This window comes from Apostichopus japonicus, chromosome 23, assembly GCF_037975245.1.
Source record: "Apostichopus japonicus isolate 1M-3 chromosome 23, ASM3797524v1, whole genome shotgun sequence".
NCBI lineage: Eukaryota > Metazoa > Echinodermata > Holothuroidea > Aspidochirotida > Stichopodidae > Apostichopus > Apostichopus japonicus.
In genome coordinates this window covers 17,088,927-17,109,518 of record NC_092583.1, presented here as the reverse complement: position 1 = coordinate 17,109,518, position 20,592 = coordinate 17,088,927, and the positions used below count along the sequence as shown (strand labels likewise).

The window sequence follows — 20,592 nt, the reverse complement described above, 5'->3', positions numbered from 1 at the left end:
TATTCGTGATAGGAGATAATAATGATGAAACCAACCATAATAGAAAAACTAATAGCAATATTAATCATGAAAACACCTGCCATAAATCTATCGTACTGTTTGGAATCAGAAAATTCTGGTTTACGTTTTGTTCCTACGAAGAATTTGCTCAGTATAAGTATTTAACTTTATTTCCGAGAACGTTTTATTGTCCCACAATAAATTGCTCGGTGACCATAAACCATACGAGGGACCCGAGTCACATTCGAGAATATGACATTGTTCTCTTCACTGACGTCGATAGGTGGATAACGGATCAAATGTGGGACTGGATCCATGGCAACCGTACAGTGGGTCAAAGGTGGGTAATGGTTACAGAAGAAAGTCCATATTATACCCCTGGTATACAACCACCTGAGAAATATTCAGCGGTTACATATGACTGGGTCGGATCTTACAGTCAAGACGCGGATTTCCATCAGCCGTATGGTTATTACAAACCGTTTAGAGAAGGCCACCCTCCTGTCCGACTCGATCGAGAGAAAATCTTGAACAAAACAGGGTTAACGATTTGGTTAGGAAGTCATTGCAAAACGTTGCAATGGGATCGCCTACGTTTCGTTGAAGACTTGGGCAAGTTTATGTCTCTAAAAAGGATGGGAAAATGTGGCGATGAAATAATACCTTGGAATAGGGAAGAAGTGCTAAAACAGACTTTATCACCTTTTAGATTTTATCTGAGTTTGGAAAATTCTTGTTGCAAACATTATATCACCGAAAAGTTTTGGAGGACGCTACAGTTTGGTTTGGTCCCTATTGTAGTAGGTGCGCCACTAGAAGATTACGAAAAATTAGCCCCGCCAAACTCATTTATTCATCCTGATCAATTCGACTCCATGGTTGCCATGGCGACACATATATTAGAGGTGGCTACCGACAAGGAAAGATATTTAGAATATTTCCAGTGGAAAACGAAAGGAGAAATAGTGGTCTACACGCAAGAGGAATATTATGTACATCCACTAACAAATTCGTCCAATTGCGATATTGTCCAAAAATACTTAAATAGTAAGCCGTCGGACCATTCGAAACTAGACTATTTCGGGCCAAAATGGTTTGGAAGCTGTACAGAATGTAGTACTAAAAAATGGCTCAACGATAAATATACACATCGTAAGAACTATAGTTTACTACCAGGTAAATTATGGGACTAGGCCTATACATGTAGAATCTATGGTAATCCACAATGCTGATCGAAAGTAGCATGGAATGGAAGGGAAGGGAAGTGATCGGGTGGGATCGTATGGGGAAGTGATCGGGTGGGATCGTATGGGGTGGGTGTAAGGGATGGATTTGACTTCAAGGTACATTATCAGTTTCATGTTAACGTTGTAATCAAATAGTAACAGACTGGGAAATTTGTTTTGCTAATTCTATCATTAAAAGATATTGTTTCAGATGTTGTACAATAATAAATCTTTATTCGTTATTAGACGTTTCGTTGTTATTTACTCCTCCCCCACCCCACCCCACCCCACCCGCCCACCCCCCCCCCCCTTACCGAACACACACAAACTAACGCTATGCCATGGCACATGCTCATCTGATTTAAAGGTTGGGAGAAAACGAATATGGTTGTGACGTCACACGTCAATTTTGTGACGTCATATTTTTGGCCCCCACGTATCCAGCATAGGTTTTCACGCCTGCACCATAGGGTTTATTGCTAGATTGGCTATATGCGCTGTCGGTCTATGCATGGAAATAAGCAAGCCTTGAAATAAATGGCTTTACAAAGGATGTCTACTATTTCTTATTCCTGAGACTTGTTGGAAGAAACGTGCAGGGTTATCCTTTCCATTGTATCGAATATGCATATAGGTATATACTTGCAATTCTCATCATTAAGTTGTTTAAATGATCTCTTTTAATTGATCTATCCATTGGACGTGATGGCATGCCAGTTACTATCGTTTAAATGCAATTTACGTTTTTAGTGACATTTGACCCTTGTGACATCAACTTAATACTGAATGAAAATCCTGAACAAAGAAGCTATTGAGAATTACTTGTCTTTATCCTTTTTTAACTTAATTTTAACCCTTCTGAGTGTTACTCAATTTAAAATTACAACGGAACAAACCAAAATCGCGGGCACATGAGCCGGGTGGGGTATGGTGTAGGTAACCTCCCCCCCCCCCGCCCCACGAAATTTCCATTAAATAGTTTGCCTGGGGGAAATGAAATATCAAGATAATTCCTTTACTGGCATGTGTCGTTCTGCTTGAAAATGGTTAGGAGAGAACATGAAATATCGCTTCGAGAGAACATGAATTATTTTAGAAAGTTGTAGTTTCCAGGGCCTCGCTACAGTCCGCTCTAAATATTATACCCTTACCTAAACGGTACACCATCCCCCTCACCTAAATGGTATGCCCCTTAAACAGATTGATCAATCATTTGGGAGTTTAGTGATTTAAATGTGTTCACAATAGAGCATGATTGGATGACATTCAAAAACATTTATCTTTGTCAAGTTTGTCTTACTCTGTAAACATGATATAAGAGTTCATAAAATTATGTCCGTTTCCTTGTGTTGCATCTGAGGTACTGACCTAATTGTCTGTGTATTAGGATATATCACCCAGTCACTTTAGTTGATGAATCTTTGCATTCGCAAATACTACAAGTGTTACAGCCATACAACATATAGGCTGGTAGCTGTGTCTAGCAAAGTTCAAAAACAAATCAAACTTAATTCTGGGACTGAGGAAAGACCCAGTCGCCCAAAAGACAACTCTTAAAACTTAACTTCCATCTTAATCGTACAAATGATTGATGAAATTAGATAAACAGTTCAAGAAAATTCAACATAAAATATAACTTGATGAAATTATGCTTTATGCGTAAAAAATCTGTATTAATGCGGTTAAGAACTCGGTTTATAGTGACGCATGAGTCGACAAATTGTTGTGACCAGAAAGATATGTCGGTATCATACAGCAGGTATCTAATGATATAGTTATGTGATACTGCTTCGTCATTACCACATAATTGAAAAGAAAATCCGGGTTTTTGTTGAATAACATTCATTTAGATTTCATTGTTCGTTAGATCTATTGTTACAATAAGCAAAATATCTTTGTCTCTTACAGTTTACACCATCGACATTGCTTTTGTGTGGTAGAGAGAAGGAATTCACGTTTGAAAGGTTCACAAGAAATGATATAGTAACACAATGTAAACATCTCACTTTGAATTGCACAGTTGTTTCTGCGAAAGAAACACAGAACGCAATGTATGGAATGAATTCAGACGCTACACAAAACAGAAACAACAAACCAATCAAAAAACGAGCAGAGATTTGATGGTTAAAGGTTTCTGGTTTCTTATCAATAGAGTTGCGTGTGAACAAACGATTGTTGAAATACATTCAACGTCTCGCCAACAACTCACCCGAAACAGTGGTTCGGTGACAATCCGAAAAAAAACCCCTAAATGACGCCATTTACGTGCATGCATTGCAGGCAGTGTGGTAGTCGTGTCGTTGGTATCCGAGTCCTTGGTGTCCGAGTAATTAGTGTCCGAGTCCTGGGTGTTTGAGTCCTAGGTGTTTAAGTGTTTGTTGAATGAGGACTTGGTGTCCTAGTCCTTCGTGTCCGAGTGCTTGGTGTCCGACTGCTTGGTCTCCGAGTACTTGGTGTCTGAGTGCTCGGGGTATGAGGACTTGGTATCCTAGTCCTTCGTGTCCGAGTGATTGGTGTCCGAGTGCTTGATGTCCTAGTCCTTTCTGTCCGAGTGATTGGTGTCGGAATCATTGATGTACGAATGCTTGATGTCGTGGCCCTTCGTGTCCGAGTGCTTGGTGTCCGAGTGCTTGGTGTTCTAGTCCTTGGTGTCCGAGTGCTTGGTGTACGAGGACTTGGTGTCCGAGTGCTTGGTGTCCTAGTCGTTGGTGTCCGAGTGCTTGGTTTCCTAGTCCTTCGTGTCCAAGTGCTTGGTGTCCGAGTGGTGTCTGAAGACTTGGTGTCTGAAGACTTGGTGTCCGAATCCATTTTGTCTTTAACAAATCTCCACGAATCGTTACACTCCAGAGTTATCGTAAAATGCACCGGATAGTCTCAAGCTTTATATGCAAAGGTTTGATAACAAGTGGAAAATTGTGTTAATTTAGTATTTCCTTAGGTTTGGGAAGCGATTAGAAGCTAATTTTAATTCCTAGGAGTCGATGTGATGACTTTGAGCGTTCACCGGAGTTTACACCAAGAATTCTCCGTCTTTACGATGAATCTTCAGATAATTGCAAAACACACAGGGTGTTATTGCTGCACCCCGGATTCCCACTCCCGAGACCGCCACTTTACGTCATCGTTCGCCGACGGGCGAGAGTACATGTACCTCAGCATCTGATCACTTTTATCAAATGCTGAGGAAAGTGAATGCGCCCCATTAATCATTCCTGCAGTGCAGGTGCTAATCAAGGTCAAGAAATCTGGTTCCTGGTGAGAATTTGAACCGAGAATAACACAATGGTTGTACATGACGAGGACACTCTATACTGCTATATACTCCTCCTGATTTAACTTAGAGAGGCCTATATTTTCGTCTAAGGCAGCTTCGATAACGTTTGATTAGAATTCTCGTATATGCCGTCACTTTATTTACCCTTGTTTAATCTACATACACGAGTGTTTCAACATTCTCTGTAATTGGAAGAGACCCACTGTAGGTTATGTCAATATTTAGTTTACTAATAGTGCTAGTTCAAACTTGAACGGAGTTGGACAACTTTGTAAATTACTTTGCCTTATATGAATACTTTCCAAATATCAGCACATATAGACACTGTTGGATATAGTGTTTGTTGAGATAACAATATCTCTCGTGGTTTTCTATAGGCAGCTGTTGCCATTGTTTATATCTAACCTTAAAAGAATAGTTCAGAATACTTTTTCTGTATGAAACCAATCATCTCATTCCATGACGTCATTTATGACTCATAAGCCATGCAGTTAGGTAAATTTTGCCTTTTAATCGGAAGCGCTTAGCATCTAGTAGGTAAATTCTATTGTTTGTGTCTGTTTATTATTTATGTGTAATATTTCTGTACCGCGGATTTATATCAAAATTGTTATTGTACCGAAAAATCCTCTCATATTCGTATTTGACCTTTGCGGTTTTTCTTTTTAAATTGTTGTTGTTCTTCTTAATCTCTGTGAAATATCACGCGATAATATACATTTATAGTTGTACAACACAAATTTACTATACTTTTAACTGATGGAAATACTCCCACCATTTTGTATTTAGCACCTTACCGAAACACACATTTCTCGAAGGGGAAAGGAAACCCTCCCTTAAATCCCTCCCCTTAAATCCCTCCCCAGTCAAGTTTCGCTCCTCCCCTTTCCTAAGCTTTGATATCAAAACAGAGGGAAGACTAGGGCACAACCACGTATACTTCTGGGGACGTAAATCTCCCCCTCCCAGAAATAAATTCAACCACCTCCTCTCCACTGGTATAGGGAGAATATTACAAAATTATCCACAATACTGTATATAGGCACATAACATATATATACAATCGAAAATTCTTCAACGTTGCGAAATATATCATCATTTTACATCCAAGAAGGGGGTTTCCCCTGGACGACATATCATCTTAGCGACCCACTGCAAGGAGGTGTTTGTGTTCCTATAGGTAGAACCTATATAGCAAAGGGGGATGGGGCTCCCTTGGACGAAATAACATCTTAGACACCCACTACAAAGAGGTGTTTGTGTTCCTAGAGTAGAGCCTATATCGAGCCATCAAAACAGGGGGGTTAATGACACGTTAATTCTCGGACTCTTAAACTAGGGACACATATTTAGCTTCTCTCCCTCTCTCACTTCGGAGGTTGGTTACCTACCTATTCCTAATTGCTTTCCACTCTTTCTTCTCTCTTTCGTTACCATCTGTTGTTATTTAAATCACCAACAAGCTTAACAGACAGGTTTTTTGTTTTGTCAATGGACATAAAACATGTGAATGTAGGACGGTAGTAATTATTTAGATCTACCTTAATTTTAAAATGAAAATAAGGACAGAATATAGAAATAAGGAGAAGGGAAAGTATATTTCGGTTGTCGATTTACAGAGCTTTATTTAATATTTATTAAGTTGTGGTTTTGTAGTGACCTCTGACCTTAAGATACATACGCATTCGTCATATATATATATCCTACAATATATTGTACAATACGAACGTCTCTTGGTAGAGGACATTTCGAATTTTACAGAGTTATCTAAGAACATTTGGCAAACAAACTAATAAACAAAATCGAATCAAATCAAATCAAAACAAGCAAATACAAAAATGAAAACTTTTAACTTCATGAAATTTGATTTTTGGAAGTATATTATTCCGGAATTTGTCGAATATTTTGCATGCTCGGGAATTTCATACTGAACTTTGCTTGAAAACCGTAAACATGGTCAAAATGTTTATGTAATTCAGAACGAAGTCTCTGATAAGAATTATCCTTGAATCTAAATTGTTCCAGTATATGTAGTTTTAGTATTTAGACCTTAACTCGCAAAATAAAAGAAAAAGATTAAATTTAAAAAAAAATGAATGAAAGATGAACAAAGAATTTAATCTGTCAGTCTACTATAAAATGACGTCATTTCTATATTTACAGCAACAAAACAGTAAAACAAAGAAACAAAAGGCAATGATTTGATGCTAAACAAGTAATTTGTATTCAAACTAGATGACTTAGGATTTCTTATTTTCTCCGCAATATTTATGAATTGTTGTCATTTTCTAAAATTCGCGATCTATGACGATAACGATACCACCGGCTGGGTGCGGGGTAACCGGCTGGGTGAAGTAACCGGCTGCGCGGGGTAACCGACTGCGCGAGGTAACCGACTGGGGGTAACCGGCTGGGTGGAGTAACCGGCCTTTTTTTGAGGATGCAAGAATGCAACGATCGGTGTAGATACCGATATTAATACCGAGATAACAATGCTAAGCGTGAGTAGGAAAGAGACCCCACCACGGGAGCGTGAATAAAAACATCTCCATTTATTCTTAAAGCCTTTTTTTGTACTTGTGGCCTGCAAGATCAAAGATAATACTGAAGTAAAATCAGACCGGAGAAAGAGGAAGAGAGAGGTGTTGGGCTCGTTGAACCCGCCACGGACCTATAATACTGTCATGGATTTATATCTCAGCAAGAATACACTGTTGTAGCCTCACCTACCCCTGTCTCGAGTCACCGCCACCGGAATCGCCAAACATCTTCCGTCTCATTCAATGTCCCTCACCCCGCCCCTCCCTATACCACAATCTATTCACTATTTCGTTCATGTGTACAATTGAACATAAAGTTAAAGGAATATTTCGATAACAGAAGTTAACGTCATCAACGTCTTTCTGGTTTGATGACTAAGGTCACAACCACATCCTGGTACCATGTTTTGTCGCCAAGATACACATTTTCAAAAATAGGTAAAGTTTCAAATAGAATTTTGGCAAAGAAAGAGTGAGCAATGCTATGATAGCAACAGAGCGCGAATAATATTTGTCTTTGTATCATATATGAAGTAGATATAAAGATTGAAATTCCATAAAGGAAACTAAGCTTGGATTTATTACTTTGTTTCTGAGACAACATTTTGCATTTTGCATTTTCCGACTAAAATAAATAGCTGATTTATAATACAAGTAATATAAAAACTATAATGCAAACAGGTTATGGTTCTGCAAGAAATATGGCAATTTCTTGTTCCGGTGAATTCTAAAAAACGTGTAACATTAATTATGTTATACTTTAGTTAATACTGCTTCATAAGTTAAAACTTTGGACACTTTATCCTTCCACAAAAAGTAACATAGTCCAACGAGGCAAGAAATCTGTGAGAGACAAGAAATCAAATCAAATCAAATCAAATCAAATCAAATCAAATCAAATCAAATCATATCATATCAAATCAAATCAAATCAAATCAAATCAAATTAAATCAAATCAAAACAAATCAAATCAAATCAATGAATTTAGAAACCACTTTGAAAACCACTTATAAAATAAAAGTGATTTTTTAAGATTCTAAATTACGAATGATGTTTGTGGGAGGGGGGGGGGTGTTCATAATTTTCGCAACTTTTGAGTCATTTGCCAAATGTTTCATTGCGTTCAGTTATGGGCAATAACTTCCAGGCATTGCGTATATAATTTCAAGCTGTAAGCCCTGCACAAATGGTGTGAGTTGGCTAAAATTCAAATATATTTTGCTTTGAAGAAAAACCACAATGGAGGAACATTCCATTTTTGCTTTCAAACTTCACTGATGACGTAGTAACGATGTTATGATTGAAATGGTATTGATGACCGCACAAAATTATATTAATATGATGTGATAGTTATATGGTAATTGCTTGCATGATGTCAAGTGTCAAAACTGGAAAAAAGGTCATAAATTAGTGAATGATTGTCTTTAAATCTGAGAGTTTGAAATCCACGAAAAAATAATAGAAGAAACTTGTTTATTTGTTGAACTTGTATATTTGAGGATGATTCCCTTGATGACCCTTTTATCATAGTGTGTGGAATCAAAATAAACATTAGGGACGCTTCAAACGGTTTCATCTAGTCTGCCATTCAAGTTACCAACGACAGGACGGTTAAACACTAAAATTGGTTTAAGAGACTAAGTTGTCCCATACCCACCATGTTACACCTGGACACCCATGTCCACTCATGTCCCATGTAGACCCCCATGTCCACTCGTGTCCCATGTGGACACCTCCAAGATAAACAGGCAGTAAACACTAAAGTTTGATAACATTGGTTGAAGATAAAATATTTAAGAACCACTTATAACCTTTACAAGAAGACCGACTCAATCCTGATGATACAACTGTATCGTTGGACACGCTACCGTCTGCAATAGAAATCACTTCGACCGTGTGAGGTTCACATAGGTTGGAATTTACGTGATAAAACGAGATGTGTGAATCGAGACATAGCTATCAATGTTCACATACAGGCGGAGGGTACTATGTACACAGTGCGCGATGACTCGACTTAAACTTGTATAACACCTTCACGAGTCTCCAACATTTACTGTTTCAGAATTCTTTCCACTTTGACATATATTAAAAGAAACCTGTACCACTGATATGTATGCTAGCTCCAAGATTCAGACCGGAAGTAGGCCTATTATTCGGTATGTATCAGCAGAATACTAATTAATAAACCTGTTTCCAAGCGCACAAAAACAATTGTGAAAGTTAAAATTTTACACAAACCTCTACTACCATAGATATGGCACACGCTACATCCACAGATATTCGGCTTCTGGAAACGTAGTTCACGACAAGCTCACCGCACCCCTGTGAGTTATATAGGTACAGGAACAGTGTAAAGGTTGTTTAAAATAATCATTATATAGCTGGCATGTTATGCAATGAGTTCTACAACTTTTCGTTATTAACTCCGTTCACAAAACGTCAGATACACCCAGAGTCCCCTTCTCTCCCCCATCGCCATTACCCAACCACCCCCCTCCCTCCCACCCCCTCCTCCCTCGTATCCTTTCCAGCCATTCCAACCTGAAAACTGTCAAAGAAAATCCCAATACTGTTATTCTTCAAAATAAATTAGAGCGGAGCTACAAAATATATGCTAATTTGAATTTGGGACATTTTAAAGCCGCGTAGATAGGGGTTTATTCAATGTGGTTCAATAAAGTCCATCAAGGCTGAAGCATATAGGGGCCGTAAAAATCGCAAAGTACTACTTCAAACTGTTCAACTGTTCAAATACACAGGGAATTTCTCGGGTGTTAGGTTAAATTTTCAATTCACAGCCTTAAATGACTAGCTCAAAACACCTTTGCATTATATTCATTCATTCTTGTGTTAATCTGTTTGTATACTATGGTTCTACATGGTTCCCTTTTCTCGTAGTTTGCTCAACCGTTTTCTTTTGTACAGGGGGGACTGCTTGTGCAAGCACCTTACCTTTGCTCCTTCGGTTCTTCACCCCTTACTTAAGTGTTATCCGTATATGCGTACACTGTCAACATGTTATTGTGGAAATAATATACTTTGACTGACAGTGTAGTCTTGCATTGTCATTTACAGCAAGAGAAAACCGAAGTAGACTAGTTTCCCCTCTATCTAACCCCAGCCTTCCTCGCTCTCATCCCCCACCCCCCCCTAATTTAATTTACCCTCTCTACCCATTCTGCAATATGCCTGCAACCTTCTTGACTTACAATGGGAGTACAACCCCATGTCGTCAACAAACTCTATACCACTGAATGCTAGCGTTGATATGTCATATAGTCCCAGAAAAAAAATTGATGTTTGTATTCGCCTAAATGTTTGTAATGTTCCTTTAAGACAAAGTCGTTGATGATATCATTTCCTCCTTTCAGACCTCAATGATAATGTTAATCGATTGTTTTGAATTCTAATAACTCAGTCAAAATATGTTATAGTTTAATTTATTAAAATATCAGATCACCTAATCATGACATCATCTTTGTCCTTAAAACAAATGGATAAAGACTTGTACAAATGTTAATTAAAGGTCTTAAAATAGTACGTTTTACAGTGAGTTAGTTTTGTTTTGCTTCTGAGGAGATGGCAGTGACCTGATGGTCTGTGTCAGTGCTAGACTAGGTAGTTCAGTCAATTTGATTGATGAGCCTTTGGTGTTTAAAGGAGCACTCCTTAAAAAGTAAAAATGTTTTAATAATACAACCGGGGCTAATAGAACTGGTTTTTAACCTTCTATGATATCATAATTGATGCTGTGATTCTAAATTAATGGAAGTAATTGGAAATAGAATGAATAATTGATATTACCTGGACATGAATTCCATGGACAGTAGACGGATGGCCCTGTGCAAATTTAGGATATGTACACAGCTTTGGGTCTGTTGTGTTACTACAACAACAAGACAAAGGTACCGACCAGTTACTGCTGGTATCCACTTGGACGTGCCAATCCGTAAATGACGTCACACCACAACATTTCAACTACAAAAACATCATTCAATTATTCATTACAAATTAACATATATATCAATTATTCAATACAAATTAACATACATATCCATTAGAAATTATTTCTCTATGCATGTAAAGACTGTACGTCAAATATTTTCAGATTAAAGATGAAACGATTTGATTGTGCGTTTTACTTTAGGTCACGTGATCACGGACTTGGGAGAGTGTCAAAGTTAACATTAAAGTGCTGTTTCCTCTAGTGGGAACTCAGGAACGGATCTAGGCGACACGTGGTGGGACTGGACCTCTTCTTACATATTTTGTGGCTCTAAAACTTAGCCACACATCTCTTTTTTTTCAAAGCAAAATACATACAGCATTTTTATCGCGCTTATGCACCGTCCGCTTTATTTAGGCAGTATTATACTTATTCGATTCGGGTTCCTCTTCTGATTAATTCTGAACCTACCACAGGAACTGACCATACACTGATTGATAAAAGCTATGATATGTATCTATAGAGTCACATGGATCATATGAATATGACTCTTGTATGTGCAAATGATGCAATAGTCATAACTACCTTAATAAGAGCGGAATTTAACATATAATTATTATACAGACTACATATCTGGGTGACGAGATATTCAGACATGATGTGGAAATAATCTCAATTAAAATGTATTATTTTGAACAATTACAATCTTAATTTGAGTTATATTCATTAAAACTTGATGCACTAAGCAACCTAAACATAAAGGCCCTTTCAGTCGACCAAGTTATAGTTCAGTCTCTGACAAAGTTATTTTTTTCACACACCCACACAGTGCAAATATATTACGGCACAATGTACTCGACTTTATTACGTGTTACGTATCTCACTGATAATGGGTGTGTCGCCATGCATAACAAAGCTTATTTGTACAGGTGGCAGAAACAAACGCTTCTCAAGACTATACACTACACCCCAAACAGTTGTGACAAAGTTTTATGTATTGTAAATCTATAATTTCATGCCACGCTTCGAAGAAAAATCTAACTGGTTTTTTTTTTTCATAATTGGATCAACACCCTGATTGGATACTCTTTCATTGAAATAAGCGATTTATGTAGATATGATCAGTTGATTGTTTCTATTGAAGCGGTTATTATAAACCAGAAGATGTTGGGTCATGCGAATTCAGTATCAGACCTGTCATTTACCACCATTGCAAACTGCCCTTTGTCACTCTTCTGCTCAGTCTGTCTCCTGTTCCCTACATATAACTGCCCTTTTTTAGATGAACATTCGTCTTAGTAGTAGAGCAGTTTTCTAACCCTTTCATTTCTTACTTTGATAATATATTTTCCCATGTAGTAACTTGTCTTTACTATTATATATATTATATATATATATATATATATATATATAAAATATATTTATATGTATAATATATATATATATATATATATATATATATATATATATATATATATATATATATATTATACATATAAATATATTTTATATATATATATATATATATATATATATATATATATATATATATATATATATATATATATATATATATATATATAATATATGGTGCCACCAGATTGTAATAGAATCCAACGGGATTTATTCTTCATGAGGTTTTTAATTATTATGACGATGATTCATAAAATATGTGACTTACATTTCTTTGAATCTCATCAAGGCGGTCCATTTGATCATTCGAGTATTCATGCATAACCTTGAGCATGTTGCCTTGGACATCTGTTGTGAGTTTCCTCATCAGTGAAAGCCCAACTATGAAAGTACAGACTTGAGCAAGCAATAGTAAGAAAATGGCGGATGCGACCTAACAACAGACCAGAAAGAGGAAAGTATTGTATGTGTGGTATGAAAGCTGCAGTGTTAGCAATTCAGAAATTCAGAAATGTTCTGTAAGAATCAATCATAACATGAAGTCAGTTGCAGAAGTTACAAGTATGAAATTGAATTCTTGAGCAAGCATTAAAACAAAATGGCGGATGCAGTCTAACAATAGCTAAGAAAGGAAAAGTATCTGTGGATGAAAGCTGTGTGAGCAATGGAAATTCAGAGAGGCTCTGTAACAATCAATCAAATCATGAACCGGACTGAAGGGGTTACAACTATGAAACTGCATACTTGAGCAAGCAGTAAAAACAAAATGGCGGATGCGACATAGCAACAGCTAAGAAAGGAGAAGTGTTAATTCTATCTATGGTATGAAGCTTGTCATTTATTAGAAACAAAGAAAAGCACTGAGCCTGTATTACTCCTGAAAACAATGAACTCAGTTGAAGAAGCTACATAGATGGACTTGTTGTTGGACATGTAAAATGGTGTTGTTATTATTCGGAACAGTAAAATAAACTACAAAGCTATGAGTACAGTTCAACCATCTTTCCATAATTATACTTGTGCTGTTTTGAAATTATTCAATCTCGAATATATTAAATGTCTGAAACCTTCCTTTATACGGCAATTTCGATGATAACATCAACACACTAGATCAAATCAATGCCTACTTGTAGGCCTAACTGCGAAATCTGTTCATGAACACTAAAACGGATGAAAGTCGAAAATACCTTCCTTTGGCCTTTGAAAAGCGCCTGAAATAAATAACGCCAGGTTTATCTACAGTGATGCTAAGATAAATTGATACGTCATTGTACCTCTTTGTTGGATAAGCAACGTCATCTTCTATGAAGCTAAAACATATAGGTTAGGTTATCGGTACATATGTTATCACAGTGTGGTAGGTCTGTAGTTTGTGTATACAACTTGTGAACGTTGCTTTGAAAGGTTATAGTTTCTATGTTTTACACAATCGATGTAACATTAATACAATTAATACAGCAATCTTAACGTATACAAATGTTTCTAATAGCCAGAAAAGGTAGGCATACGTAGCAATCGTCAGACGTATATAAATATAAAGCGTATATATATATATATATATATATATATATATATATATATATATATATATATATATATATATATATATATATATATATATAAATGAAAATCGTAATGAGTTGGAAAATCAAGAACAGTGAAAAAACTTTCAGCCTCCACCGGGATTCGAACCACGGGCCTTCCGCTCTGTACGCGGACACCCTAACCACTAGGCTATAGACGCTGATTGTATGTCCAGAGGTTCGAAACCGTTAAGGAAGGTCGTAATTCCACTGTAAGCGCTTGTCACCTGTATCGAACAATACTAGTTCTGTTTTTGGTGACATATTTTGCCTTACTCTAGAGATCAAACATGATGCTAACCAACTCGAAAATCATTTGTGATTCCTAAAGCCGGATCTCGAAAGAGATACTTTGAACAGACTTTATGTTAATGCAATGGAGGTAAACGACAAAGGCAAATGAATATATATAAATGAAAATCGTAATGAGTTGGAAAATCAAGAACAGTGAAAAATATATATGTGTGTGTGTGTGTGTGTGTGTAAACGACCGTTGCATCAATATATAGTGTGCACGATTTTGTCAGCACACTCTGTTTTCTTTTATTAGCCAATATTATCTTTTATTTGCCTATATTCATTATGTGTTTTATTTTTAACATGGTGAATTGAGTTTTTAGTTTTTGAGTAGCGCCCTGATGTTCTATTTTCATGGTATTGATTTGGGGTCTTGGAGAAGAGGTTCTTTCTTTCGTTATGGGATACAATTTTAGAATCGTATTAATTTGTTCACTATTATTTCTCTTCATAGTTTTCACGGAATATTGATAAATATGAATTTTGAGTTCAAAACTAAGTGTTTCAGTTTAGTTGACCAGTTGATTGATTTAGCGATGTTATGATTAATCATTTGAACAATGTATTTTTAATTCTCCCTTTGGATTAATGGTCGCCCATAACAAACTGTTACAATTAACGTGCAGTTACAGTTATTACATTTCCGTGAACAAATAGTTACGTTTGGGTCTAGTAAAGTATGGCGCTCTTCTAATATTACTCAAATATTTATCTATTTCTTTCCTGGTGTCCCTAACTCAGAAGCAACTGCTGTCTCTAGACTAGAATTATAGTTCAGTTCAGTACAATGTAGTTTAGTCGATTATAACTTTTTGTTATAATATTACTTTTTGTTCACATCAATACATTTACAACAAACAAACTGATACAGGATATTAGGAAATTACTTAAACTTTCTTGAGGGCTTAACTAGTATATTTGTTAACACCCTAAAACCTCAATAATAGAGAACATTCAAGGCGCTAGAGGTAATAATGAGGCATATTTCTGTTTTTTCTTCTTCAATACATTGTCAAACTTGTTAAATGAAGGTTTTGAACATTCATGTTGCCATCACGAACAGTGATATAACAACAAACTTATTCTGAAGCATCAATATCATTCATTATCGATTACAATTATGTGTAAACTTAATTAGGATTCGAATACGTTTTCTTAATAATTGATAGATTTTAATGCATGGTGTGACTATTTTGGTTATTGAAAAAAATAACTTTTAGAATATGTTGAATGTCCGGTACAGTGGCGGCGGAAGAGGGGTCATATGAGGGAAGGGGGGGGGGTATTGAGGGGCATGCATTGTTCGACAAAATGGATTCTATTGGTCTTCCATATCACAAATTCGACTGATTTCTTACATTTTCAAGTAATTTCCACTTTGTTACAACTAAAACGGGTACTTCACAAGTAAGAAAGTTGTTGTACTTTGAGCCCCTCCTCCCCCACCCCCTCAAAAAAAAAACAAGGGGCGGCACGTAACCCTGTGCCCCGGCTCCCGTAGCCCCCTTTCCGATGCGCTCCTTTGAGAGGAATAAGAGCATTAAATCAACTCCTCTGCTAGGTTTGTAGCTGTGTCACACAAACTAAAAGTGGTATTGTAATGCAAACTGCACCGATAATGTAGTTACTTATGGTATGTACCACACATTAACATTGTTAAGTTTGACCGAAGTCTTTATTGCTGTCGTGATTAACTTGAATACACTTGATGGTCAGCAGTAACTTATTTCAGCTATTAACTTTGAGAGAACTAAGACCATTGAATCAACTCCAATGCTGGGTTGGTAGCTGTGTCACACAAACTAAAAGTGGTATTGTAATGCAAACTGCACCGATAATGTAGTTACTTATGGTATGTACCACACATTAACATTGTTAAGTTTGACCGAAGTCTTTATTGCTGTCGTGATTAACTTGAATACACTTGATGGTCAGCAGTAACTTATTTCAGCTATTAACTTGTTTCGAATTAAACTAGTATCAAAGAGAGGGGAAAATCTCAGTGTTGTTTATTATATTATAGACACATTCCAAGGTGTTGCATAAACAAACGTTGCCTTGACCGACGCGAATCGAAGTCGCTGTTGTATGCAATGTCAAGATTGACAACAATTGAAAGGGGCGTTTATATTTTATACAACACGCGAAGACACTGTTTTCATAGTGGAACGGAAATATCAAGTACTGCTTTCATGGCAGGTATATGCAAGCTATACGTGTGGCAATGGCTGTTAGAAATAGTGTCTTATTCTAAGTTTGTATCCCTTTCCAATTCAGGGCCATGCCCCTTAGCTGTTCGATTCGTTTCTCTGCTGACCCCCCCCCCCCCCCTACGGAAGTGACTGTTAGCACAAAGTAATGGTAGTTAGCAGAGTATATGCGTTGGTTTTTCATAGTGCAAAAAAGGTAACATTTGAATGAAAATAATATCTCCATATTCAATGTTCGCCTTGAAAATGTGTATATATCTGGAATGCTTCTTTGACCCCTTGTCAAAGTGGGGTCGGTATATCAATCCGTCCGATCAAATCAAAATATTGATTTTAATCCACTGGCTTATAATGTCTGACATTTGAACCCAAAATGTTCTTGTCATTGGCTTGCACAGAATTTCAAAGGTGGAAGGCCCTAATTCTGAATTCTTCCTGACTGATTTAGTTACGGACATGGACCATTATGGAATTGCTAGAGGCGAATGAAGTATTTTTTATAGAGAGAGTGGTGTGGCCTAGTAGGGTGGATGAAGCGACTTGCATGTAGGGGGGAGGGGGGGTGTGGCCCTTCCAAGAAAGACAAAGAATAATAGACGTTTAGTATCAAATGGTGCATTCTGAGGCATACTTAGATTATAAATTAGATTTTATTCTTCCACGACTAAATCAAGAGGAATCCCAGTCTGAAATATTCCCCCACCTCACTGAAGACGGAGGTGGGGTGAAGGAAGGGGAATATCCCTTCTTTTGGGCATGTCATTAAATGAAACTACCAGATTGTGAAGTCAAATCATCTTTAAAGCATGAAAACTCCCAAACGGAGTGATTTGAGGAAGTTGTAATCCATCTATGTCACACTATAGCATACAGAAGATTGCTGGGTTTACTTCTTCTGTAATCATAAATGTACTAAAAGACTCACCACAAACTGAGCAAGGTAATTCTCTTTGAAAGTCACGATGCATCCTAGAATCCCTATTGCGCAGAAGCAGCAACTGGTGACGATTAAGGTGATAAGAGGCGCTTTAAATTTACTTCCGACAAACTCAAGGTACGGTGCATCTTGGGAGAAAGTCAATGATGCCTGGAATAGCACCAAAAGACCACAGAGCTGTGAAAAATGATATGAGAAAATGCATGAATGAAACTAGGAAAAATTTGATCAACGTGGTACAGTGGCAGAAAGCTGGTAATTATTTCGTCACGCGTGCTCGATAAGGTTATAGAGAGTTCAGAATAGTGGAATTAAACAAAATGGCTACATATAGCAACTGTTTTGAAACTGTAGAAGTTGAGGGGGGGAGGGGGTATGGAGATTTGGTGATATGGGAAGGAAGTGACCAATACATTCGTTCTCTAAATGGACTAACTTTCGGAAAGGGCGAGGTCTAACGTCCCATACAGTACCATGTTCTTCCCTGACAAAGACTGTCCCATTGTTCGTGGTATGTTATACATATGAACGTAACTACTACTATAGTTATACTTCTCACTGCATTGCTACCACATATTATGTAAATGCAACAAATAATGAGCCTCACCAATACTTTATGTACTGAGTCCTACATTATGGAATCATAACGGAAAGTTAATATTTCATACAATAACTGGTTTTAGTCACTTAGAATGATGTTGCTACTGAATGTTATACTTACAGAGAATGTGATGTTAAAAATCAAGAGAATTAACTTCAGGTATTTTTCTTTCTTCAGCATCTTTTACGAGGATATAGGATAAGAGAGGGCGCCATGCATCAAATATGATCCATTCTCGTTAACTTTAGCGAACGATTCCGCTGATCCTTCAGAATAACGTACTAACATCTCCAACACGGCGAGCTAATCGAAGCCGTTGATTTCCGTGTAAGATTACCACAGTAGTATAAGCATTACCATTGGTGTTGTTTTAGTTCAATTCTTGCATGGGTTCCACGCGAAGCTATACACAAGGCGGCGCGTGGTAAGTTAGACTATCAAAGCCTTTCATTCAAATATTTTAACTTTTGTCCTAAATGTGCACGACATGCTTGAATGGGTCACAATGGAAGTCAGCTTAAAAGAGAAACAAAGGCAGGCCATGCGACACAGAGTCAATAGTAAGGTAATTCAATCAAATCGTCTGCTTAAACTATTCCTATATTTTACCAGTTAATTTAGATGGAAAGCTTTTATTTCCAACAAAAATAAAACATAGGCTAAAGTACAAAGTAAACTTTAAAGCAAAGTCTGACAACGCAAATCGTAAGTTGACAAATTGATTGAAATTAGTTCTTGATCCGCGATAAGATATCAGTGACTATTGTTGCACGATACCCTGTAATGACAATCATCTCAACATCTATAGGAACTTTATATGGTATCCCCTAGTGAGGAGGGGGTGGGGGTAGCGCCTACTGGGAAGTGGCGGATCAGTCCTTCACAATAAGGTCATGAATGGCATAAGAAAGAAATCGAAGACATCGGATTTTTCCTTATTCTTAGAATTATAGCAGAGAAAATGTTTTGTTTGGATGGGATCGCGAGATGGGTGGGGGGTGGGTGGAAAGTGTGAATTGTGGTTTGAATCCAGAACGAAATGACTGTTGTTATTTCAGGGTTAACGATGTCTAAAATTCCAAAGACAATTATCATATAGCAAGAAAACTGAAACACTTCAACCACACAATCTCATCGCTCATGCCGTTGTTGAGATATAAAATTGAATAATTGTATTCGGTTCAGATAAGTAAATTGTGCAATAATTGCTGGTGTCTTACACACGTGCGATACCTCAAGTTGTTTTCGGTTTTCATTTTTTTTCACTGATGCACATAATTGAAATCACTGTTTAGTTGCGATGAAGGTCTTTGATCACACCTTGCCTTTATACACTTTGTTAGATGTTTAAAACTCTGAATGTGCCTCTTGTATCTTAAACTCCATACGGTCATGGACTCTTCTATTTAATTGTCACTATTAGTGTCGTGGTGACCCAAGCCATCGACTATCATATGGCAGTTAGCAGATGAAAAGTTCTTATAACGACCTCGGAAAGTGATGAATATAGCGTTAAAGTCAACGGAGCAAGTAACCTAACTTTTAGTTGGTGGTATTTGGTAAAAGACCTGTTTTAGCAGTAGTTATATATAGCATATAAACAACCTTTGTGATAGATGATTGGTCAAAGCTCTTGTGAGTTGGGTAAAATAACATCTTGCTTTTCGTACCAATGTTATGTTCTGTGGCTCTTTATCCAAAGTGGCTGCATCGTGACACAGTAACTGCTAGATATTATAAGTCAATCACGTGACACAATAACTGCTAGATATAATACAATCATGTGACACAGTAACTGCTAGATATAATACAATCACGTGACACAATAACTGCTAGATACAAATAAAATCACGTGACACAATAACTGCTAGATATAATACAATCACGTGACACAGTAACTGCTAGATATAATACAATCACGTGACACAGTAACTGCTAGATATAATACAATCACGTGACACAATAACTGCTAGATACAAATAAAATCACGTGACACAATAACTGCTTGATATAATACAATCACGTGACACAGTAACTGCTAGATATTATAAGTCAATCACGTGACACAATAACTGCTAGATATAATACAATCACGTGACACAGTAACTGCTAGATATAATACAATCACGTGACACAATAACTGCTAGATATAATACAATCACGTGACACAATAACTGCTAGATACAAATAAAATCACGTCACTGCTAGATATTATAAGTCAATCACGTGACACAATAACTGCTAGATATAATACAATCACGTGACACAGTAACTGCTAGATATAATACAATCACGTGACACAATAACTGCTAGATACAAATAAAATCACGTGACACAATAACTGCTAGATATAATACAATCACGTGACACAGTAACTGCTAGATATAATACAATCACGTGACACAGTAACTGCTAGATATAATACAATCACGTGACACAATAACTGCTAGATACAAATAAAATCACGTGACACAATAACTGCTTGATATAATACAATCACGTGACACAGTAACTGCTAGATATTATAAGTCAATCACGTGACACAATAACTGCTAGATATAATAC

At 36.9% G+C, this 20,592-nt stretch overlaps 1 protein-coding gene across 1 annotated transcript; it reads right to left on the bottom strand.

Annotated features, from left to right (window-relative positions):
• Nucleotides 1–6,079: 6,079 nt before the first annotated feature.
• LOC139964584 (tetraspanin-36-like) lies at nucleotides 6,080–18,470 on the bottom strand. The gene is made up of 6 exons (XM_071966293.1): nucleotides 18,148–18,470; nucleotides 17,415–17,603; nucleotides 12,668–12,832; nucleotides 10,845–11,018; nucleotides 9,279–9,362; nucleotides 6,080–7,883 (listed from the first exon to the last, which is right to left on the bottom strand). The coding sequence occupies exons 1-6, from the start codon at nucleotides 18,205–18,207 to the stop codon at nucleotides 7,794–7,796; spliced, it is 762 nt and encodes a 253-aa protein (XP_071822394.1). The 5' UTR covers nucleotides 18,208–18,470; the 3' UTR covers nucleotides 6,080–7,793.
• Between the last annotated feature and the right edge of the window lie 2,122 nt (nucleotides 18,471–20,592).

What these genes read in the sequence shown, in the direction of transcription:
- LOC139964584 (XM_071966293.1), bottom strand. Translation starts at nt 18,207, where the DNA reads ATGCTGAAGAAAGAAAAATACCTGAAGTTAATTCTCTTGATTTTTAAC. An exon ending in TTTTTAACATCACATTCTCT is followed by an intron (nt 17,604 to 18,147) that starts GTAAGTATAACA and finishes CATTTTTCACAG; the next exon opens with CTCTGTGGTCTTTTGGTGCT. An exon ending in TTGATGAGATTCAAAGAAAT is followed by an intron (nt 11,019 to 12,667) that starts GTAAGTCACATA and finishes ATGTTTTTGTAG; the next exon opens with TTGAAATGTTGTGGTGTGAC.